Raw genomic sequence first — 19,757 nt, forward strand, 5'->3', positions numbered from 1 at the left:
ATGGTTCAGCATTTTCTCATGGGGCAGTTTATATTGAAAGGTATTTTATTGCTTCACTAGTCTGTAGAGGTTCTCCAAAGATGGTCCCAGTTAAATTGTAATACAATCAACGGGAAACGTGTACAGTGCTGTATTGATACCTGGTGTAATGTTAGCGTCGCAGATCAAACAGTTGATGAAAAAAATGGTCCAGTCACACTCCGGTGCCACATATTACAGAAATGTTTGACAACCTGTGTGTGTCGTCACCGCCGAGCTACCCGCTAGACGGCGGGGGGAGGGTTTCTGAAGGCGGGTCAGAGCCCGGCGGCCCCTCCACTGCGCTGGCCCGACGCGCAGAGAGGGAGGTCTCATTCTGCTCCGAAGATCCTCCAGGAGATGTGAACACGAAACCGGCCGTCTGAGTGTTAAAGTGGCTCCAGTGTTAGCGGGAGCATTCAGGAGTCGCTACAGCTTTTTAAACTCACTTCTTTGGGGATAAGGACGCCTTGTTTGCGGTGTTCCTGGAGGTTATTGGAGCCCTGTCCACATCCGGGCCACCCCGCCGGGACTCCATGATGGTCTGAACCGGCGAGGAGCTCCTGAACCCGGGCGCCCCGACGCTTCATCTACAGGTATCAGATACTGGTCCTCACCGAGGCTGGGAGTCGAAGGAGATGTCGAACCAAGGAGTCCGGCGGACCGGGCCCGTGAAGCTCCGTCTTACAGGTACAGTTCCTCAGTAGACTCGGGGTTAGACCCGCGGGTCCGGGTATGTACCGGGCTCCGGCTATGTACTGGTTTAGGACGGTTCCCAGTCAGTTACCATTACAGAGGTTTCACCCTCCCGTACGATACTATGTGTTATTTCGGTTATTTGTAGGCGTATTGAATTTCCATAAAATTATTGAAATGTCAGTGTCGTTTCAAGACAACTCCCAGCCAGGGAGTGTAATGGATCCAGGGTTTAGTCGGCGCCCAGTGACCACCAACCCCTTTGCCAGGGGTCGGACCCGGGTTCCCTGGCAGCGGGGCCGGTGGTCGCTGGGCGCCGACTAATGTCTGGCAGGACCCTGAGGCCCAGGTCTTTCCCGGCTGGTCCTAGCTGTGTGGTCGGGGTTTAGGTCCAGGCTGTGGGTCCTACACGCTCCGGGTGTACCGATAACTTAGTACTGCTATCACACACCGTGTAGTGAAACGGGCGGAACTCTCTGGGGGTCCTGTGGTTGAGTTAGCCTAGCCTGCTAATGCTAACAGCAGACGCGGAGCCCCAGTGGAGCTCCCAGTTCACACTGGTTTTATCACCAGGAGCCCTCAACACATGGGTCAACTAAGCAATGAATATAATATATAGATATAGATATAGATCTATGTATATATATTTATAATATAGATGTGTATGTAGATAGATAGTTATCCGATATCGTAGCCTGTTTTAAAGACATATTACATTTGTTCTAAATTCATCTCTAATCCTTGAGAGAACTGACAGGGTAATACAACTCACAAGGTGTTTCAGACTTAAGATTTATTTAATGGCCAACAGATCATACTTTCTCCAATGTTCAGTGTGTATCTGCACATGTCCCCGGTATCTGTCCTGGCTGTGTGCTTTTGGTTCGTAACATTTCAACACAAACGGGGAAAAAGGGGTCAGAAAGTGAGGAGGTTGTTTGGTCTGCAGGAGGGAGTTGACAGACTGTGTTTGATGTGCTGGGATTGGAGCCCAGAAGGATTCCAGGCCGGGTCCAGTCTGCCATCCGAGCCAATTTAAACACCGGCTCCGTTTGTTTCCCTTCCTCCGCTAATGCGAGTAAGATGAGAGAATGACTTACAAGGGCAGGAGTGTGTGGAGGACCGATCTGACATGGAAAAGCCAACGCCATCTCTGTGCTTCTGATGGGAAAGCTTCTTGTGGTTCACTGTATTTAAGGAAAAAAAAAAATTATGTTTAGCTCGGTAGAGAGTTCCGTCAGGAATTATGCTAAAATAAGCTCCATGCGTGAAGGCAGATTGTTGGTTATGAGGGCCATGTTTCCTAAGGGCCATGGAGCTTGGATTTTATGCCCTTCAGAAGAAGACTATTGTTCATTTTATTGGATGGTGAGAGCTTGCTAACAGTGTGGAGGAGTCAGATATTCAGCTTCTGTCTTAATCCAGTTGTTAAATGATGAAAACCCAGCCCTCAACTATTCAACCAAGCATTAATTGAGTTTGAATGCTTCAGTTTCTGTTCTGAACCTCAGCCTCCCTCATCTTGTCTCACATCATGGGCTGCGGTCAACATGCTGCTGTTCAGGTGTTTCGTATGACTTCATTCATTCACATTCTTGTTTTATCATGGATATTTTTCAATACTGAAACATATAATATGTCACATTTCAACATAAAAATATCCAAAACGACTAGACCGATGATATGAAGTTGAATTGTGGGCTTGTCTCAGATGTTTCTCCACCAACATCTTTCCTTGTGACCACAAACAGCCAGATGTATGACGAGTAGATGATTTTAGCAGCCTGCCCAGTGGAGTGTGCTGGTAGGCTGATTCACTGAGCTGTCCACCACACATCTGGACATGATGTGTGATGTCACTACAGTGTAGGCTTTGACAGGACTCGTAATGGCTCATCAACATCACACCTGGGGCTGATAACCCAGGGCCCGTTCAAGTCTGAGAAGGATGTGGTCTCCAGAAGCAAGGCTCAGCATGTGCCTGCTCTCTGCGTCTTGAGAGAGCTGCTCCTCCCAGACATCCTCCCATCCCCTCCCAGTGGGGCCACAAGACCAGCCTCGGCCCAGACACACAGCTGCTATTGTCACCAGTCGGTTAGAGCTGCTGCTGGTCTCTCTCTCTCTCTCTCTGTCTCTCTGTCTCTCTGTCTCTCTGTCGCTGTGTCGCTGTGTGTGTGTGAATAGTTGTCAGGGTGTGAATGTGTTTTGTATGTGAAGAAGAGAGATGTCTGGGTTGGTGTCCCTGGCTGTCTGAATGAACGCAGTCTGTTGGATACACAGGCCTAGCATGTGTCCGGGTGTTCAATAGGAAGCAGGGTCTTCTTGCTGTTGGCCTTGGTGTGTCTGACCTGATGCTCCTTTAGGTGTAGTGTGAGTGCTATGTCAGTGTTAGCGCTGTGTTAGTAGTTTGCTCTGCACACAGGGAGAGTCAAAAGGCTGCAGTCCTCTGGTTTCTGGTGGTGTGGCCCCATGTACACTTTTAGCCTGCAGCTCATATAGGTCTACTGTACACTGTCATTATGTGTGTGTGCTTTATTTGCGTGGCCCAGCTGTGTAAACCAGCGTTGGTTTGCTGCAGCGGGGGGGCGCGCCACGTTTCATTGTGACATTACGGTAGCTTGTAGTTATCGGCGGGGCAGGGTATTTTAAACACGGCGCTGTCATGTGTGTTTTCTGCCTCAGAATGATGAGTTGTTACACGGCGCGGCGCGGTCTGGAGTTGAGACGTTTTTGTTCCTGCTGACAGACCCCTCGTCTATCCCCGCCAGATGTTGCATACGTTTGCCAGCTGCTAAACAGAGCAGTTAAAAAAAAAAGCAGAGCAAACAAGGCAGTAAAGAGCAGCAGCCTCTTGTACACAGGGCCGTGGGTCCGGACCCTGCGATGGGAGCGGGTCGCCTAATGATTTGTCGGCACCACGGCTAGTCGGGTCCATCGGAGTCCTCCATGGAGACCGTGTGGAGCCCTGGTCCATCGTGAGGAGGGGTGCATCCTCTGACGGACCCTGCTCTGTGAGCTACGGGCTAATGGCTCCAGGACAGGCTGCTACATCTCTGGCGTCTAATGATTGGAAAGTGGAGCAGTGGAGAAGGTGTTCTGTGTTCTGTCCCGACACCAAAAGCACCACCACTACTACCAGCACCACCACCTACACCACCACCACCAGCAGCACCTTCATCAGCTCCACTACACCACCACCCCCAGCAGCCCTGCCACTGTGTATCCTGACGAGGGGGAAGGATCGCGCAGGGACCGGGGTGTTGAGCCCTCAGCCATTAGGTACCGGGTTTGATCCCTTGGGTGTTTGTGCTATACGTCAAAGTAGTAAATTATAAAAGTAAAGAGAGGATTCTTATGCTCAGGAAAAAAGTAGCAGGATAGGAGCGTCCCGGCAGCGTGATTTATCTGTGTTTGAGTGAGCGGCTGCACTGGAAGTTTCCTTGGTGAGTGTCGGAGCAGCAGATGGTTTTCTCCTCTGGATTCCTGGGGCCATGTGTGAGGAGAGCTATCTCTGCGGGCTTCCCTGGAGCCCTACGCTGGCTGCTCCCGGCTCTCTTCCTCTCGCCGTGACTCAGCCCACTTCTTTTTTCCGACACTAATATCCCCCCCCCTCCCAGCCTCCCCTCAGACAGTCCGGCACGTACATCACCCCCTCACACCCCCCCCCCCCTCTTCCTCCTGCTGCTGAGGCCGTCCGGTGGCTCTCCTGGCTCTCCGGTCTCTCTCTCCACCTCGTCCTGTCTGCAGACGCCACTCCGTCTGGACGGCGCGGCGCTCGTACGTCGATAACCGACAGGACAGAAGATAAAACGGAGAAGGAAACTTTTTGTGATTTACCCAATGAATGAATGAGGGAGTGAGTGAGTGACGTAGGCCTTTGCAGTATGTTTGTGGTCTCCTGGTCGTGCTGTAGGGCCTTTGTTGTTCACCTCTTGTTCGTGGATTCCAATTTGAAGCTGGAGGTCAGGGGGATGAACCGATGGCGTTGTGCACACGACAGGAGGGTCTGTGTTTGAATGTTGAGGTGGATGCTGAGGCACCTTCACCTCCACCTGATCCCTGGGTTTTCCTTAGAAGATCCTCAATCCCTCCCAGGGCTGGAAAACAGGACGGCTGTAGTGGAAGCGATCGATATCAAAACCAATCAAGAGAGTGCAACAATCAAGTCATCATAGTCTGAAGCTGAAGCCTGACTCCTCCTATTAGCAGGGTAGGCTCACTGTTGGCAGGGTAGGCTCACTGTTGGCAGGGTAGGCTCACTGTTAGCAAGGTACGCTCGCTGTTAGCAAGGTAGGCTCGCTGTTAGCAGGGTAGGCTCGCTGTTAGCAGGGTAGGCTTGCTAGGTAAGCTAAGCTAGCGCTCCGTCCCTGACCCCGCGGTCTCAGACGTCAGACTGCTGGAAGCACGCAGACGGAAAGATACCATAGTGGGCTAGCGTGTTGAACACTGGCCCACTGTTGTGTGTGTGTGTGTGTGTGTGTGTGTGTGTGTGTGTGTGTGTGTGTGTGTGTGTGTGTGTGTGTGTTCCAGATGGAGAGGCATGTGGACCCGCTGATGAGCGTGTTTAATGTGGGTTCGTCTGGGCGTGTGTGTGCATACGGAGCCTTCATTTGGCCCCGGCTTCCTGTCGGCGCGTCCGTTCAGCGCAGCCGCATGGAAGTGATTTGGGGGGAGGGGGGATGAGTCCTCTGGCTGGGGCGGATCTACTGTAAATATACAGTCATTAGCTCTATGTGGACCTCTCCACCGGCCCAGGCTGTTGGGGCATCTCCTCCCAGGGAGGAGGGGCCTGGCTCCAGGCGGGGATCACACACGGTTTAAATATTCCCCCCGCTCTCCTGGCCCTTCTCATTAATAAGACACAGCTCCATTAATGAGTGACAGTTGACCTGTGTTGCCATGCCAGCCCTCTGGACGGTTGCAGGCGTGAGCGGGGGGAAATTATGGTCAAAACATTTTTTTATTTTCCACCGACCTGCTCATGAAAGGTGAGGACTAGTGTATTCTTTATTTTATATACTACAGCATTTCTGCCCATCTGTGGATTCTGTGGACATTAGGGTCTGAACCCAGAACCTTTCGTCTGGGACTCAAACCCCCTGACGCACCGCAAGATCACTCTGCCCAGACTGTTGGCAGAAGGCTGGAGGGGATGGAGGGGACCTCTTCAAAGGGTCCTGACCTGGGTCCTGACCTGGGTCCTGACCTGGGTCCTGACCCAGGGCCCTAACCCAGGGTCCTAACCCAGCGTACTGAACCGGGACCTCAACCGGGGACCGGACCCGGGGTCTGACCTGGGACCTGACCCGGGGTCCTGACCTGATTTGGGGGGATTGGATTAGCAGAGCAGAGAGGAGAGACCAGCGTTTATCAGCCTGGTGTCTGCGGGCGTTCTGCTATCTCTAGCGCCTAACGCCCCCCCCTCCTCTTCAGTCCATCCTCTATGCCAGCTCTTCCTTTGAAGTGAGCGCTGGTACTGGAGGCCGTCTTTTATCAGCGTGGCCCGGCCCTGAGTACCCCAGGCTTATGTAAACCCTTAATAACCCCAGGCCTCCTCAGACTGGGAGTTCACTTTCAGTTCTCCTTCGTTCTCAGTTTGTTTTTCCTCTGTTCTGCACTCCAAGCTTCGTTCCTGGAAACAGGAACTGTTTGTTCTAACATGTTTGGTCCTTCAGGAGCTAATATAAAATAATATTGGTTCTCTCAAGTCGGACTCCAAACATGAGACATGTGACGTCGTCTCATGACTCCGAAGCACTAACAGGATGAAGAGGAAGGCAGGGAGGCCTCTTGGCTGTAGAGGCATGGGGAACTCTCTGTGTGCTGATGTGCAGCGGATCCCAAATTTTGTGCATGATGGGAAATGTCGGCAGCCCATTGATCCATTTTGGACTCATGTTGGGTGACCGTCATGATTTAACCTTCAACATCTTGGTTTGGCCTTGGTTTAAAACTCACTTCCTTTATTATTGGACCGGCTGTCTTCGTGGGAGATGTAGAGGTCCTCGTGGGAGATGTAGAGGTCATCCTGCTCCACTAGAGAGCTCTAAGGGCTTGATCTGAGGTTTATGCTGGCCTATAAGTGCTTGGGCTGAGGTTTATAAAGGCCTACAGGGCCTTATCTGGGGCCTGTGCTGGCACCAGACAGGCACCATGTGACAGGGGCCAGCTGAAGGGCAGGAGCTGGTCCTGGGTCAGCAGGTATCAGAGAGCCAGCCATCCTGTCGGCCTCAGCCAGCAGCCCCCACAGCTCTCCACAGCCCTCCTCACCCTCCCACCACCACCCTCCTCACCACCACCACCACCCTCCTCCCCCCACCACCACCACCATCCTCCACCACCCTCCACCACGCTCCTCTCTGTGTTCCAGCAGGACGTCTGAGCAGGAGGTTTACGAGGCAGGCGGGCGGTCAGCTGACCCCTCTTGTTTAAACACGGTCTTACTGGGCCACGGCCAGGCGCTCACCAGGCTCTCTGAGTGCCAGCGTCGAAGCAGCCAGGAAGTCTCAGGGAAATGGGAGGGCGGGGGGCAACCATTCTTCACAACGCTCTAGCCTGCTGGGTTTGACTCTTTATTATTCAATCGTTTAGCAGAGGCTTTAGAAGGTGACTCACAGTTTGGTATTTTGAGGTACATGACATTAAGGAGCATGGAGGCCAGGGGATCCAGTCCCAGGGAGGCCTACAGGTAGACTATAGACGTCGGGATTCAACCAGGAACCTATCAGCTGGAGGTCAAACCACCCTCGGGGCTTTACCAAATTTGCCCGTAGCCTTTAGCCCGCTGCCTTTCGCATTTAACCCGTAGCCTGTAGCCTGTAATCTGTAGCCTGTAGCCTTTAGCTCATAGCCAAGAGAGAGGGATCCCAGAAGAGATGTTTGTATTCACACTGGATCCTCTTTCAAAGGCATCTTTAACAAATACACCAAGGGGAATCCAGCGCACTGAGAGACACGAGAGGAACGGAGAGGAGGCTGGGGCCAAATGACCCCTTTGTATGCACACACACGCTCAGACGACCCCACATGAAACACTCATCAGTGGGTTCACAGCCACTCCGTCTGGGGAGAACGCACGCAAGCACGCACACACACACACACACATATGTAAGCGCATAAATGCACAAATATGCACACCAACACACGTACATTTTTGCGCGCACACACACGTGCACGCACACGTATACACAAACATTCACTTCCTCGTCTCTACTGAGGTTGTGAAGTTTTGTTTCTCCAAGGTTTTTCCTCAAGTATGAACTGTCATAACTATATAAGACTACCCCATTTTCTTTTTTTATCTTGTGTAAATACTTTGAGGTTGGCTGTGGACAGCAAGGCTGCTTTTATCACAAGGTTCCTGGTTAGAGAAGTCTCTCCTGGTTAGAGAAGTCTCTCCTGGTTAGAGAAGTCTCTCCTGGTTGGAGAAGTCTCTCCTGGTTAAAGTAGTAACTACTGGTTAAAGAATTTTCTGTGGGACCCTCTGTGTGAATGCCTGGTCTCCCTGTGTTGATGTCCATGGCCTTACCTTCTTCCTGCAGAACCTACAAGATTGGGTACCTCCAAGTGCTGAACAAATTATTGAATTAGTGTCATCACACTATGGACTCTTGAGTGTCTTCGGACAGGTGAATTAGTGTCATCCCACTATGGACTCTGAGTGTCTTCTGTCAGGTGAAGCTCGTAAGCCATAACCGAGTACGATGGGACGATGAGCGGATCCCAAAGCCCCTGGCGTCCACTCAGCAATCCTACGGGATGTTGTTGTTTTTCTTTTCGCGTTAATAAAATTACATCGTAGTAACGAAGATGAAAAACGATAAGTGGATAAGAACAAGATTCTGCAGCAGGAGTAAAATAAGCACTTTGAACGCACTTTTTATGTTAGTATCGTTCCTTTGAATATTCAAATATTCCTTAGGGAATAGCCAGCGAATACTGGAAGCCTGAACTTCTGTGTTGGGGCCAGCTCGGATACATTCAGATGATCCTGATGTGTCCCATTACAGAACGGAGACTTGGATTTCGCCGGTCATTGCGCCACCGTTTTCGGGAGACATCCTGTAGGTTACAAAAGAACAATCGATAGAATTATTGAGCAAGAAAATAATATTCAGAGCCCTCCTAGTCCCTGGGCACCGGGGGGCGACATTTGATACCTAGCCCCCCCTGACCACCCCAACATGAAGGCCTCACAGTGGTCCTCACTGAAGTGAACCTGCTTGATAAGAGGGGCAGCGAGCTCAACAGGAAAGCCATAATTTCATTACACAGCCTCCAGGAATCCAGGGGACTGCAAGGCCTCAACAAGGTGGTCTGCTGCCGGTGATTCACCGGGCTGCACCCCCGTGATACGGGCCACTCATCGATGAGACGGACGGGGATGAGCGCTAATGTTGAATTTTAACGCTTAGCTTCACCATGTCATTATGGAGGAGGGGATAGGGGAGGCAAGGGCCATCTTGGTGGTGGAAACGAGAGGTTGCGGGGATGGTTAAAGGACTGCATTTATACAGCGCTTTTCTCAAGAGTGGCTAGTCAAAGCGCCTTGACAAAACTGGCTAACATTCACTCATTCATACACAGAGGGTGGTTGGTGTCTTGCTCATGGTTTAGGCGTGTTGCTCAGTGACACGTTGACAATGCTAGAAGGAGCCGGGGATCGAATAAGCAACTTTACGGTTACCAGCCAAGTTGAAGGTGTAAACTGTGACCAGGTGTAGAAATTAATTGGTGGGTAGTACCTGTAGCTAGACTTTTAGGTGAGGTGTTTAATAGATGTTTAGTATCATGTATCATGGTAGTCAGGCAGCGTTTAGTATCATCGTGGGCGTAGCTGAACCTTACCCACATCAGACCCCTTGAGAGTCTCTCAGCCTCGCTGGTATGACATGTCGGCTCACCAGTTGTATATTTAGTGCGTGACAGGCTGAAACCGTTGCCCCATATCAGATCCTCTTTGAGCAAGACGTCAAGCTGGTCGGGACTAACACCTCCACCCGACGCGACAGCCCGGATGACACGGTCTTTAACCGAGGAGGTGTCTGCCATTGACTCACATCCGCCTGGTGTCAGAGATCACTGAGGCCTAAAAAAAAAAAAAAAGTTTGGTTCCTGTTGGTTGTCAGTTGAGGTCATGGGTAGGTAGGGAATTAATTTTATTTTTTTATTTTATTTTTTCCAGCGGCAGCGAATGATAGGTAGGTTGTTTTCATTTACAAACAAGAAAATTCGCTCATCCTTGTACAGAATGAAGAGGTGCTGTACAAAAACGTAATTATAGTTTGCATCAATTTTTATTTTTTTTATTTTTTTTTGAAGCTCATAAAATAATTTTGGTCGCACATAAATTGACAAGGTCGGTCGGAAACCGGAACCAAACACTTTTTTTTGTAGGCCGGATGAAGATCAACACCTCGTCCATGATTGAGGCCTCAGATGTCCCACACTGGTGCGGGGGTCCTCATGATCCGTCGTGTCCGTGGTACACAACCCGCATGCGCGCCAGTCAAGTTCCCCTTGTCTCGGACTCTCTCTTTGTAATGTAGTGTTTACTCAGTTCTCTGTCCTTAGTGGGGCGGGCCGGTCTGAGACGGTGGATCTGTTTCTGCCTGGGCCTGGCGCGGCGTGGTCACCATGTATTCCAAGTATGTCTATACTCCAGGGGAGCGGGCGGTGGTGATGCAACACAGAGTTGTGAAACCTTTCCTTAGGACCTCTGTGGAAAGTGGCGGAGAACCGGGGGAACAGACTCTGGCAGCGCGGCCGGCGGCGGCTCCAGACCCCAGGGGGGGGGGTCTTCCTCCGGCCCTCTGCTGTGAAAACGCTTAGAGCCCCCCCCTCACGACAAGGCCCCCTGCTGCTCTCCTCCATGACCTCACAGAGGGGCAGGCAGCCAGGGCGCCCAGCCAGCGCATGCTGCCACCTCGCTCTGCCCCCGCCTGGCCGGGTTCCTGGCTGCAGAGGAACCCCCAAGCGGGCCTCGGGTTCCGTCCGCTCTGCCCAGATCAGAGCGCTGCAGCAGAGTGCTGGTGGTGCTGGTAGTGAGGCAGGCTCTGGTGGCAGAATCGGTTGCTTAGGGTTACAAGGGGGTCAACTGCAAGGCCGAAGGGTACCGGGTTCCGGCTCCTATACCGTCAGCCTGAGCTGTCGTCGGCCGTCCGTACCCCGACCACTTCCTGCTCCTTAACGGCATCTATAGCTAGCGGACAGATGCAGCTGGAGCTCTGTGTTGGGGGGTGCTCTGGTGGAGGAGGGGGAGGAGGGCGGGGGCAGCAGCAGCAGCGACCGGCCTCCTCCCCTCTATGATGTCATGACATAAGGTCTGCGCCGCGGAGGAAAGGGTGACGTGGGGAGGATGAAATGTTCTCACTCAGAATGCCGTCAGACACCTTTCCTTTACGCGTGTGTGTGTGTGCGTGTGTTAGACTGGTTGCCGATCCCTGTGTCGTCCTTGCTGGACTCGGTGACTCTGGGCGCGGTGTAGTGTAGTTGAAGGTGGGGTCGTTAGGAAAGAATGCATTTGCACGCAAACAATGACAGTAAATAGGTCACTATTAAAGGGTTTCAATGTCTGAAGTGGTACAGGGACACACAGTAGGTCTACTGCTGCTAGCGTCGATCATGCTGTCATTAATTAATCTAACTGTAGTGCTATGTGTCGTGTGAGTCACCTCCAGCATTAGTGATAATAGTGTGGACTAGATGTATTGTAGTCTATAAGCCTCATCACCTCCTGGGGAGCCAGGAACAGGCTCAACAGGTATGCCCAGAGAGCCTGCTGCCTCTCTCACCACCACCCCTATCACCACCACCATCACTACCGCCCCCACCACCTCCGGCCAGGGTGATCCACGGTGCTGGCTGGCTGTCTTTAGTCACCGTAGACATTTGGCCCCTGAGATTCCCTGACTCAGAGAGGGCTGTGCGGCTGGTGGTTTGGGGAGGGGGGTGGAGGTTCCTGCTCCTTTCCTCCCCTGTGTCCAGACACCCCGGTCCTTAAGTGCACATCACAGTCTGACCGCCAGGGGATGACGGCCTCCCTCCCTCCCGCTGCAGCGAGACCGGGATGGGATGGGCTGGGCTGAAGTCTTAATGGTGGGATTTATTTCCTCAGCGAGGTGAAATAAAACGGTATGGAAGAGATGACAGTGAATTGGAGAGGAGCGTTCCTCCGCCTCTCTGTTTTCTGGAGCGTTTCTCCTCCTATCTGGAGCGTTATTCCTCTACTCTGTATTCCAGTGCGTTCCTCCTCCTCTCTGTATTCCAGAGCATTCCTCCTCATCTCTGTTTTCCGGAGCGTTCCTCCACCCCTCTGTTTTCCGGAGCGTTCCTCCTGTTCTCCGGAGCATTCCTCCACTCCTCTGTTCCAGAGCGTTCCTCCACCTCCCTGTTTTCCGGAGCGTTACTCCTGTTTTCTGGAGCATTCCTCCACCCCCTTGTGTTCCAGAGTGTTCCTCCACCTCTGTGTTTTCCGGAGCGTTCCTCCACTTCTGTGTTTTCCGGAGCTTTCTTCCACCTCTCTGTTTTCCGGAGCGTTCCTCCTGTTTCCCTGTGAGGTGACGTGCGGCCGGGGTCTAGTTTCCATCTAGTTTCCTAGCTCTCATTTAGTGAATCTTGGCGAACAGCGCCGCTGTTTCACAGGGAAAAGGAGATTTTCCTGGCAAAGGGTTTTTTTCCTCGATCACTTTGGCTCGTGGGGCCGACTGCAGGACCGGCGGCCGTACGGGATTAGCACATTTACATAAGTTGGTTTGTTAAGGAGTGGTTAAAGGGCCATTTGAACACCGCTGTGGTGGAGCGGTCGGTACTGGCGCTGCTCGCTGCCTCTCTGGGGACGCTTCGTCCCAGGGCTCTGACTCAACCAGCTGCTGGTGCTCACCCTGGAGGCCGTGGGATGGGGATGTGGGGACCTGCAGTGTTAACGCTAGCATTAGCTAGTGGCCCCTCCATATGGAAGCATGTTTAGCATTAGCACTCTCTGTACCTGGACATGAGGTCGGTGGAGCCGCTGCGTTGGCTAACCCAGTCCCGCAGTATGGGAGTGTGTGTGAGCTGCTATGTTCTGCATTTCGGATTGGCGGTCTCCTCCTTCCTGACTCTAGCAGACAGAAGGCTCTTCTGATTGGTCCGCTGGGTCATAACCTGGAAGCCATTTAGACTCTATTTGCTTTCGGTGTTTCCTACAAAGAGACAACGCTAGTCTTTTGATATTTTCTGGTACGTTCTTGAACACAACACCCTGAGGAAAGGTAAAACGGTGCAGAGCGACTTCTGTGACCTGGTTCCCACTGGAATCGGCTGAGGGAAGCCTGGGTTAGAGCTGGGAACCAGAGGGTCTTCACTGATCTCTCTCTCTGTTCCCACACGCTCACTTCCTCTTGCTGTTACTGGTTACCCACAAACTCACTCCTCTCTATTGCACAATTCTCTTAATCTCTACCTCTCTGTACTTCACTCGTCTCTCTCTCTGTCTCTCTCTCTCGCTCTCTCCGTCTGTCTCTGTCTCTCATAGGAGGACTAGGATGCAGGACCGTGCTCATTTTGTTTTGGCTGGTGATTGTTACCATAGTAACGGTCTCCCCTCGTCAGAGTTGGGTCACATGACCGGTCTCTTCCCCAGGTGTCTGCTGGGGTTCATTGATTCTCAGGCACAGTGGGGCTCTTTGTGCACTGGTCTCTCTCTCTCTCTCTCTCTCTGTCTCTGTCTCTGTCTCTTTTCCGTCTACTTGCAGCCCCAGAGAAAGACGTTCCTTGTGGGGGGGATGAGACGGATCATGGTGTGTTTTTTAATTGGTTTTCTAGACTAGTTAGTTACGGTTCTGATGAACCTTCACCAGTCCTATAAGGTGAGAACGTATCTGCAGGTCGTATTCAATTCAATTCTATTCTCTGCCTTAGTTGGAACGTAGAGAAAGCAGAACTCTGCCTCCCTCTGGTCAGTCGTAGCTCTGAACATGGTGCAGCACGTATCACATAGAATATCATTGCTGTGCACTGTGATAGATGGGAACCATTCAAGCAATGCATCATGGGAATACCCATCAGAGAAGTCTGCGTGGATCCCCTCGACATCGTTACAGGAGACACAACCTGGTTCAATCACTATCACTCCTCTTCTTGTGTGCTCTTATGCGCATAAGAGTCTTGAAGTGACGCAGGTTGGATTCCCAAACCCATTCCTTCTATTCTATTGTCCTATCAACCCGAGGAACAAAAAGCCCATAAAAAGAGATTTTGCAATGATGAATCATCGTGGAAAAGAGCAAACATTGTTATTCAAGAGAGGCTTTATTTAGATCCATTGCATCACATTTGAAGGACGTTTGAATGAAGTGGAGTTGAGGACAGCAGGCCCTGCAACCAGACACGGCCGTGCTGTCTTACAAGCAGCGCAATCATCAAGATAATGGGCATTTAGAAAATGTACAAAGATAAGAGAAATGAGGACGTTGGCCTTCTGTCGGGCTGGGTGCTGGGGAGGCTGGTTCAGCCCGCAGGTGTGACCGGAATGAAGATCCAGGAGAGCACAGAGAAACCCTTCTCTCAGACTCTCTAGCTCCATCATGCAGTCACCATGGTAACAGGGGAACTTCGAGGTGTGTGTGTGTGTGTGTGTGTGTGTGTGTGTGTGTGTGTGTGTGTGTGTGTGTGTGTGTGTGTGTGTGTGTGTGTGTGTGTGTGTGTGTGTGTGTGTGTGTGTGTGTGTGTGTGTGACAGACATACATATTCACAGTTTCACCAGTAATAGCTGTAGGTGGTATAGTAGTTCTGAGTCATGGCAGCCCTTCCAGAATGCCTGTTTAAAATGGATGGATGTGATGCCGATGTTGCAGCATTATGAGGGCTGTACCGTGTGTGTGTTGGTCTGAAACCATATGGCCCAGGTCCAAGCTGCAGGGCCCGTCCAAAAAATATAATAAATAAAAATGTTTACATAAACCGATGCTGGTATGGACTGGACATAACAAGGGCAAAGTGTCCGATCAGCGTCTTGGGCTCAAGGTTGTGGCGTGGGGTCAGGGTGTGGTCAGTCACCTGATGGTTGAACACCTCGCTGGGCTGAGAGGTGAAGGGTGGCGACTCTCTCCAGAGTCGGATCCTTCCCGTTTATTCATGTAAGCGCCTCGAACCATGAGTTAGGTTTAGGGTTAGGGTTAGAGAGTCCCTGACACTCTGTTAGTACACGCACGTCAGAGCGCTGGTGCTAACCCCCATCACCTCTGTTCGATGCCTTACCCGGGTTGATTAATTTAATCCATAGATTCTGCATCCTCCTGCACATAGGGAGGCTGTGTGGGTCCAACAGGATGCTGTAGTGATCTGAGTGCAGCAATCAACCCTCCTTCCTGTAGCAGGCGTCCCGGTCAGAGCGGGTCGTTGGGTCTCGTCCAAAGAGGAGCAGCCAGGTTGTCTTGACTCGAGGCCCATTCCGTCCTTCCTCTTTCCCTCGTACCCCCCGGGGCGAGAGAGCCCTTTATTTGATCGGGTTCTGTTTTTGCCAGGCTGTCTGGACCCATGTCACTCTGGACGTCTCTGTCCGAGGCCACCAACCAGCTGGCAGCGGGATCACCATGGTAAGGTAACAGGGCATGGCCTGGCAGTAGGATACGGGAACCGTCTGGGTTTGTGAGGACAGGGGACAGGCTGACCCGTTATGTCCTGTATACCTCAGAGTGGATCATAAAGATAAGGTGGTTCATCAACGGCGCTGTGTTCTCCAGCAGGGCAGCTTTAAAACAACCACCATCAGCTGTGGCTCGAAACAGTCTGGCTTGTTGAACATGTTTTAACCTGGAAGTTGGGGCTGTGGCCAACTGACCCCAGGTCAGGATAGGTGGGGGGGATCCCCTACTTCAATATGGAGCCACAGTAAACGGAGTGGGTTTGACAGTTGTCCAAACCCAATCCCTATGGTGTTCACGTGCTGATGGTGGACTTAAAGACCCGCTATGCAGGATCGGCCATTTCTTCGCTGTTTCTTGCTTTGCGCACACACTTTTCTCTACACAGCGCCCCATACAGCTTCGTAGTAGATATTTTACAACACTGTCGTAATAACTCGTTGACGACCCTTCCCCATGCACTTCTACGCTAGCCTTGTGCATTTGTTTTCAAAGAAGCCGGCGAATGCGTGGAGCCATGTCCGAAGTAGATGCTCATAAAGTGTAGACAAGGTTATACATTTTTTAAATGGTGTATTTGTATTTCAATAAACATAAATATATAGATATATACTTTTTTATAGTTGACGGGGAGAATTTATATCCTAGATCAGGGGTGCCCAACCAGTTGATCGCGGTCTACCAGTAGATCGCCGATAGATCCCAAGTCGATCGCGAGGGGTGAAGTAAAAAAATAAAAATAAAAATTGCGCGGGACATATACGTGCGGTAGCGCATGCGCTGTCAACAGTAGTTGAAAGCCGTCAACAGTAGTTACGCAGTCCTAAACGTTGGCATGGCTGAGGGGAAACGAGTTAAGACCTACCATTTTCACCCTGAGTGGGAGGAAGATAATATTGATTATTGTTGAGAAGACGCCGTGTGCAGACGGAATGAAACCCCCACTGAAGTCCGTAGGTCCCCCCCCCCCCCCCCCCCTCCACGATGCAAACCACCACCACCCCTTGGGCACCCCTGTCCTAGATTATAATCGTTTTATCTTTGGTTGAACAGAACAATCAGTGTAAGAGTGTTGGCCAACATAATAATCTAAATAAACAAGAACCTGGATTCGGGGATCCAGCCTGTATCTGGGGGACGAGACAGACGAACAGCAAAACACCCATGGAAACAAAGGTGTTTCCATGGTTGCAACCAAGCAAGCTAGAAACATACAGGGCTCACAACAAAACGGTCGAGAAAACATTTTTACAGGGCTCACAACAAAATGGTCAAGCAAACACATTTTTACAGAGACTATCAACATCAAGAATACCACGAAGACAAAGTTCACCCAAGGGTACTTTCAATTTCAAAAGCAACACGGCCAAGTCTGCGTCTGATTTGCAGTCTTCTTTTTCTTTCAGTTCACGCTATTCCTGAAAAGCTCGCCCAACGTTTACTCGTATCTGGCCTCTCTGTCAGTCAGTCTCCCTTTTCTCTTCTTCTGTTCCTCCGACATTGGGTTTCTCTGTCTCTTTTTAGTCTGCTGATCTATGATGAATGTAACAATCCCTTAGTTACTTGTGTTTATATCGAGCCGGTTCCGTGTTTGGGGGTCTGTGCCGTAAAGCAATTCGTTACTTCGCGAGACCCGAGACAGTGGGCGGCGGGTCGCCGGCAGAAACAACCGACCAATCGACACAACGACCAATCGAACAAAAATGTATAATAGAACCATCACAATGACTCTTAACCTGTTATATTAAGGTAAATCAAGCCAAAACAGTTGCATAGTTCCCCTTTCCCTCGTGTCTGGTCTCTTTTCTGGTCCAACTTCTTTTTATTCTTCTTTTGTTCCACCGACAGTCGCCTCATGGGTCCCTTATCAGTGGATTGATCCATGATGAATGCAACAATTCACCTTTCGCTAAGCCCCGCCACCCTTGCATTCATTCATTCCCTTTTTGGCTCCGCTGTGATTGGCCAGTCTGCGTTCTAGGGTGTGGCTTAGCGAAAGGCGAATTGCCTCGCAACTAGCTGTTTACATCTAGCCGGTGCCATGTTTGGGGGTGTGTCTGTGCCGTAAAGCAATCTGACTACATTTTCGAGGCGCGATTGGATACTTCCGCTGCATCACATACGGATTGTGTCGGTCCGAACAGAGCAAGTTGCATCTTCGCTTTTTCCTTGGAGAAGCGACAGGGGGCAATGAAACACCCGCCAAACGACCCAGAAATGGTTGTAGAACGATCAGAATGACTCTCAACCTGCATAATTAAGTAACTAAAATTGTTGCATAGTGGGCCTTTAAGTTTGCCGTATTCTGCTGATCAATGCATTCCCTGTTTACATGACTTTTATTTTTGACGTTATAAAACAGGCATGTTTTTATACTCGATATATTGTAAAGTAACTTGTTAAATTATGCTGTTAAGTAACTTATTTTAAATGTTTCAGGTTTGCTTTTCAAGAGGCTGCCTAGCCTTCTCTAGTCTTTAAAGGAGCATTGCACCGGTGGAGGCATGAATATGTATTGAAATTCGGTCCTATATGTAGTCGAATAATAAAATAAAATTCTAATTTGGTGCCGTCTTGACCGAGAAAAGGCAGAAAGTGACTTTTTGGCGCTTGTGGATTGAAGACAACTCCCACCATGCACCACGATACACAGCTTCGCTGGCCACTCCCGCTGATCTAGATCAGTGGGTCCCACCCCCTAGTGCTTGTAGTCTTACGAGAATCCTCCCCTCTTACACTTCCTATTTACTTCTACGCAAAAATCATCATATTGCGTCATCTTAAACAGGAAGTGTTGGAGATCGATACGGATCTCTCCAGTCTCTCCAGAAAATAAGGGATTGATGCACGACCATTCAAAAATATGAGTGGGTTTTTCTAACGATACAAATCTTAATGGAAATCGGTGATGTTTCCCTTTAATGCTTTCACCTCTGCAGTTCCGTCTTCGGTCACTAGGGGTCTCTATGGAGCACATTGATTAAGACAACTCTGAAGAAGCTGTTAACCTTTATTGTTTTAAGGGTATTAAAATGTACCAAATTCATGAGCAATTCTATTTTTAGAAGGGTTATCGACTTTTCTTGTTATCCCTTAATAATACCCTATCAATATACTAAGTAGTGATCATTAATATCTTAAAATGTTGAGTCATCAAACTGTCCAATATTTTTTGTTTTATAGAAGTTGTATCAGTATTCTTTAAATATGACCGGTATTTACTCCCAGGGGGGAGTAGTTGGACTCCAACTCTTCAGCAGTGAGAACCCGTGTGTGTGTGTGTGTGTGTGTGTGTGTGTGTGTGTGTGTGTGTGTGTGTGTGTGTGTGTGTGTGTGTGTGTGTGTGTGTTCCACTGAGCGTTTCCACCAGGCCAGCATTCTGTGGCACAATGCACACTGTGTTTACTAGAAGACTGTCAACAAAACGCTGCTCCTGCTCTGCAGACAGCAGCATTCCTGCCTCGCAGGCTGTGTGTATGTGTGTGTGTGTGCCTGTCTGGTGTGTGTGTGTGAATGAGACAGGCTGTGTGTGTGTGTGTGTGTGTGTGTGTGTGTGTGTGTGTGTGTGTGTGTGTGTGTGTGTGTGTGTGTGTGTGTGTGTGTGTGTGTGTGTGTGTGTGTGTGTGTCCTCCCTGACAACTCGTGGCTCCTGCATCGTCAGGTTGAGCCGATCATCTCAGGACAGTAGAAGCTTCATCCCCAAACCGCCCCTCTGGGAGGAATAAAGAACTTCTCTTATCGCTCCATTGGACCAGGAGGTCAGCCCTTCTTCCCAAGACCAGCTCCCACATTCTCCTGATGAACGACCAGAACCGTCCAACTATTCTCCAGAGATTGCGATCCACGTTTGGTGTTGATGAATCAACGTTTAGAGAGGAGAGTAGCAGCCTCTCATATCTAACACCGTGAGACCTCATATCTCATACCGTTTGTGGCTCAGGAGGTAGAACGGGTTGGCTGGTTATCAGAAGGTTGCTAGTTGATCCCTGGCTCCTCCTAGCATGTCGAGGTGTCCCTGAGCAAGACACCTCACCTTGACTGCTCCTGACGAGCTGGCTGTCGCCCTGCATGGCTGACACCGCTGTCGGCGTGTGAATGTGTGCATGAATGGGTAAATGTTGGTCAATATTGTAAAGCGCTTTGAGTGGCCACTGGTTAGAAAAGCACTTTATAGATGCAGAGCATTTACCATTTACCATACCATATTAATGGCGTTACTTCTAATTGGTCGACGGTGCCGTCCCCCTCCCCTCCCCTTCCAGCCGCTCCTCCTCTGTGTCTCCAGCGATATGCGCTGGTCTGTTCCACGTGGCGCCCGGCCGGTCTAATTGTAGCATGGGGCCATTCCCCGGTCGCCCCGCTGTGGTCTGGGTACAGACGCGTCCCGGGAGGGTCCTGTTGCTCCGGGTCATTCCTGAG

The 19,757-nt window shown here is 50.6% G+C and overlaps 1 protein-coding gene across 1 annotated transcript in view; it reads left to right on the plus strand.

Annotated features, from left to right (window-relative positions):
- The first annotated feature begins 317 nt into the window (after positions 1–317).
- The window catches only part of smurf2 (SMAD specific E3 ubiquitin protein ligase 2), a 46,874-nt gene continuing 27,434 nt past the window's right edge, over positions 318–19,757 (plus strand). The window contains exon 1 of the mRNA XM_030379916.1: positions 318–708. Coding sequence (XP_030235776.1) covers positions 657–708 — 52 coding nt within the window. The 5' untranslated portion in view covers positions 318–656. The remainder of the gene's footprint in view (positions 709–19,757) is intronic.

The sequence above is a fragment of the Gadus morhua genome, chromosome 2 (genome assembly GCF_902167405.1).
Source record: "Gadus morhua chromosome 2, gadMor3.0, whole genome shotgun sequence".
In the NCBI taxonomy this organism is placed as follows: domain Eukaryota; kingdom Metazoa; phylum Chordata; class Actinopteri; order Gadiformes; family Gadidae; genus Gadus; species Gadus morhua.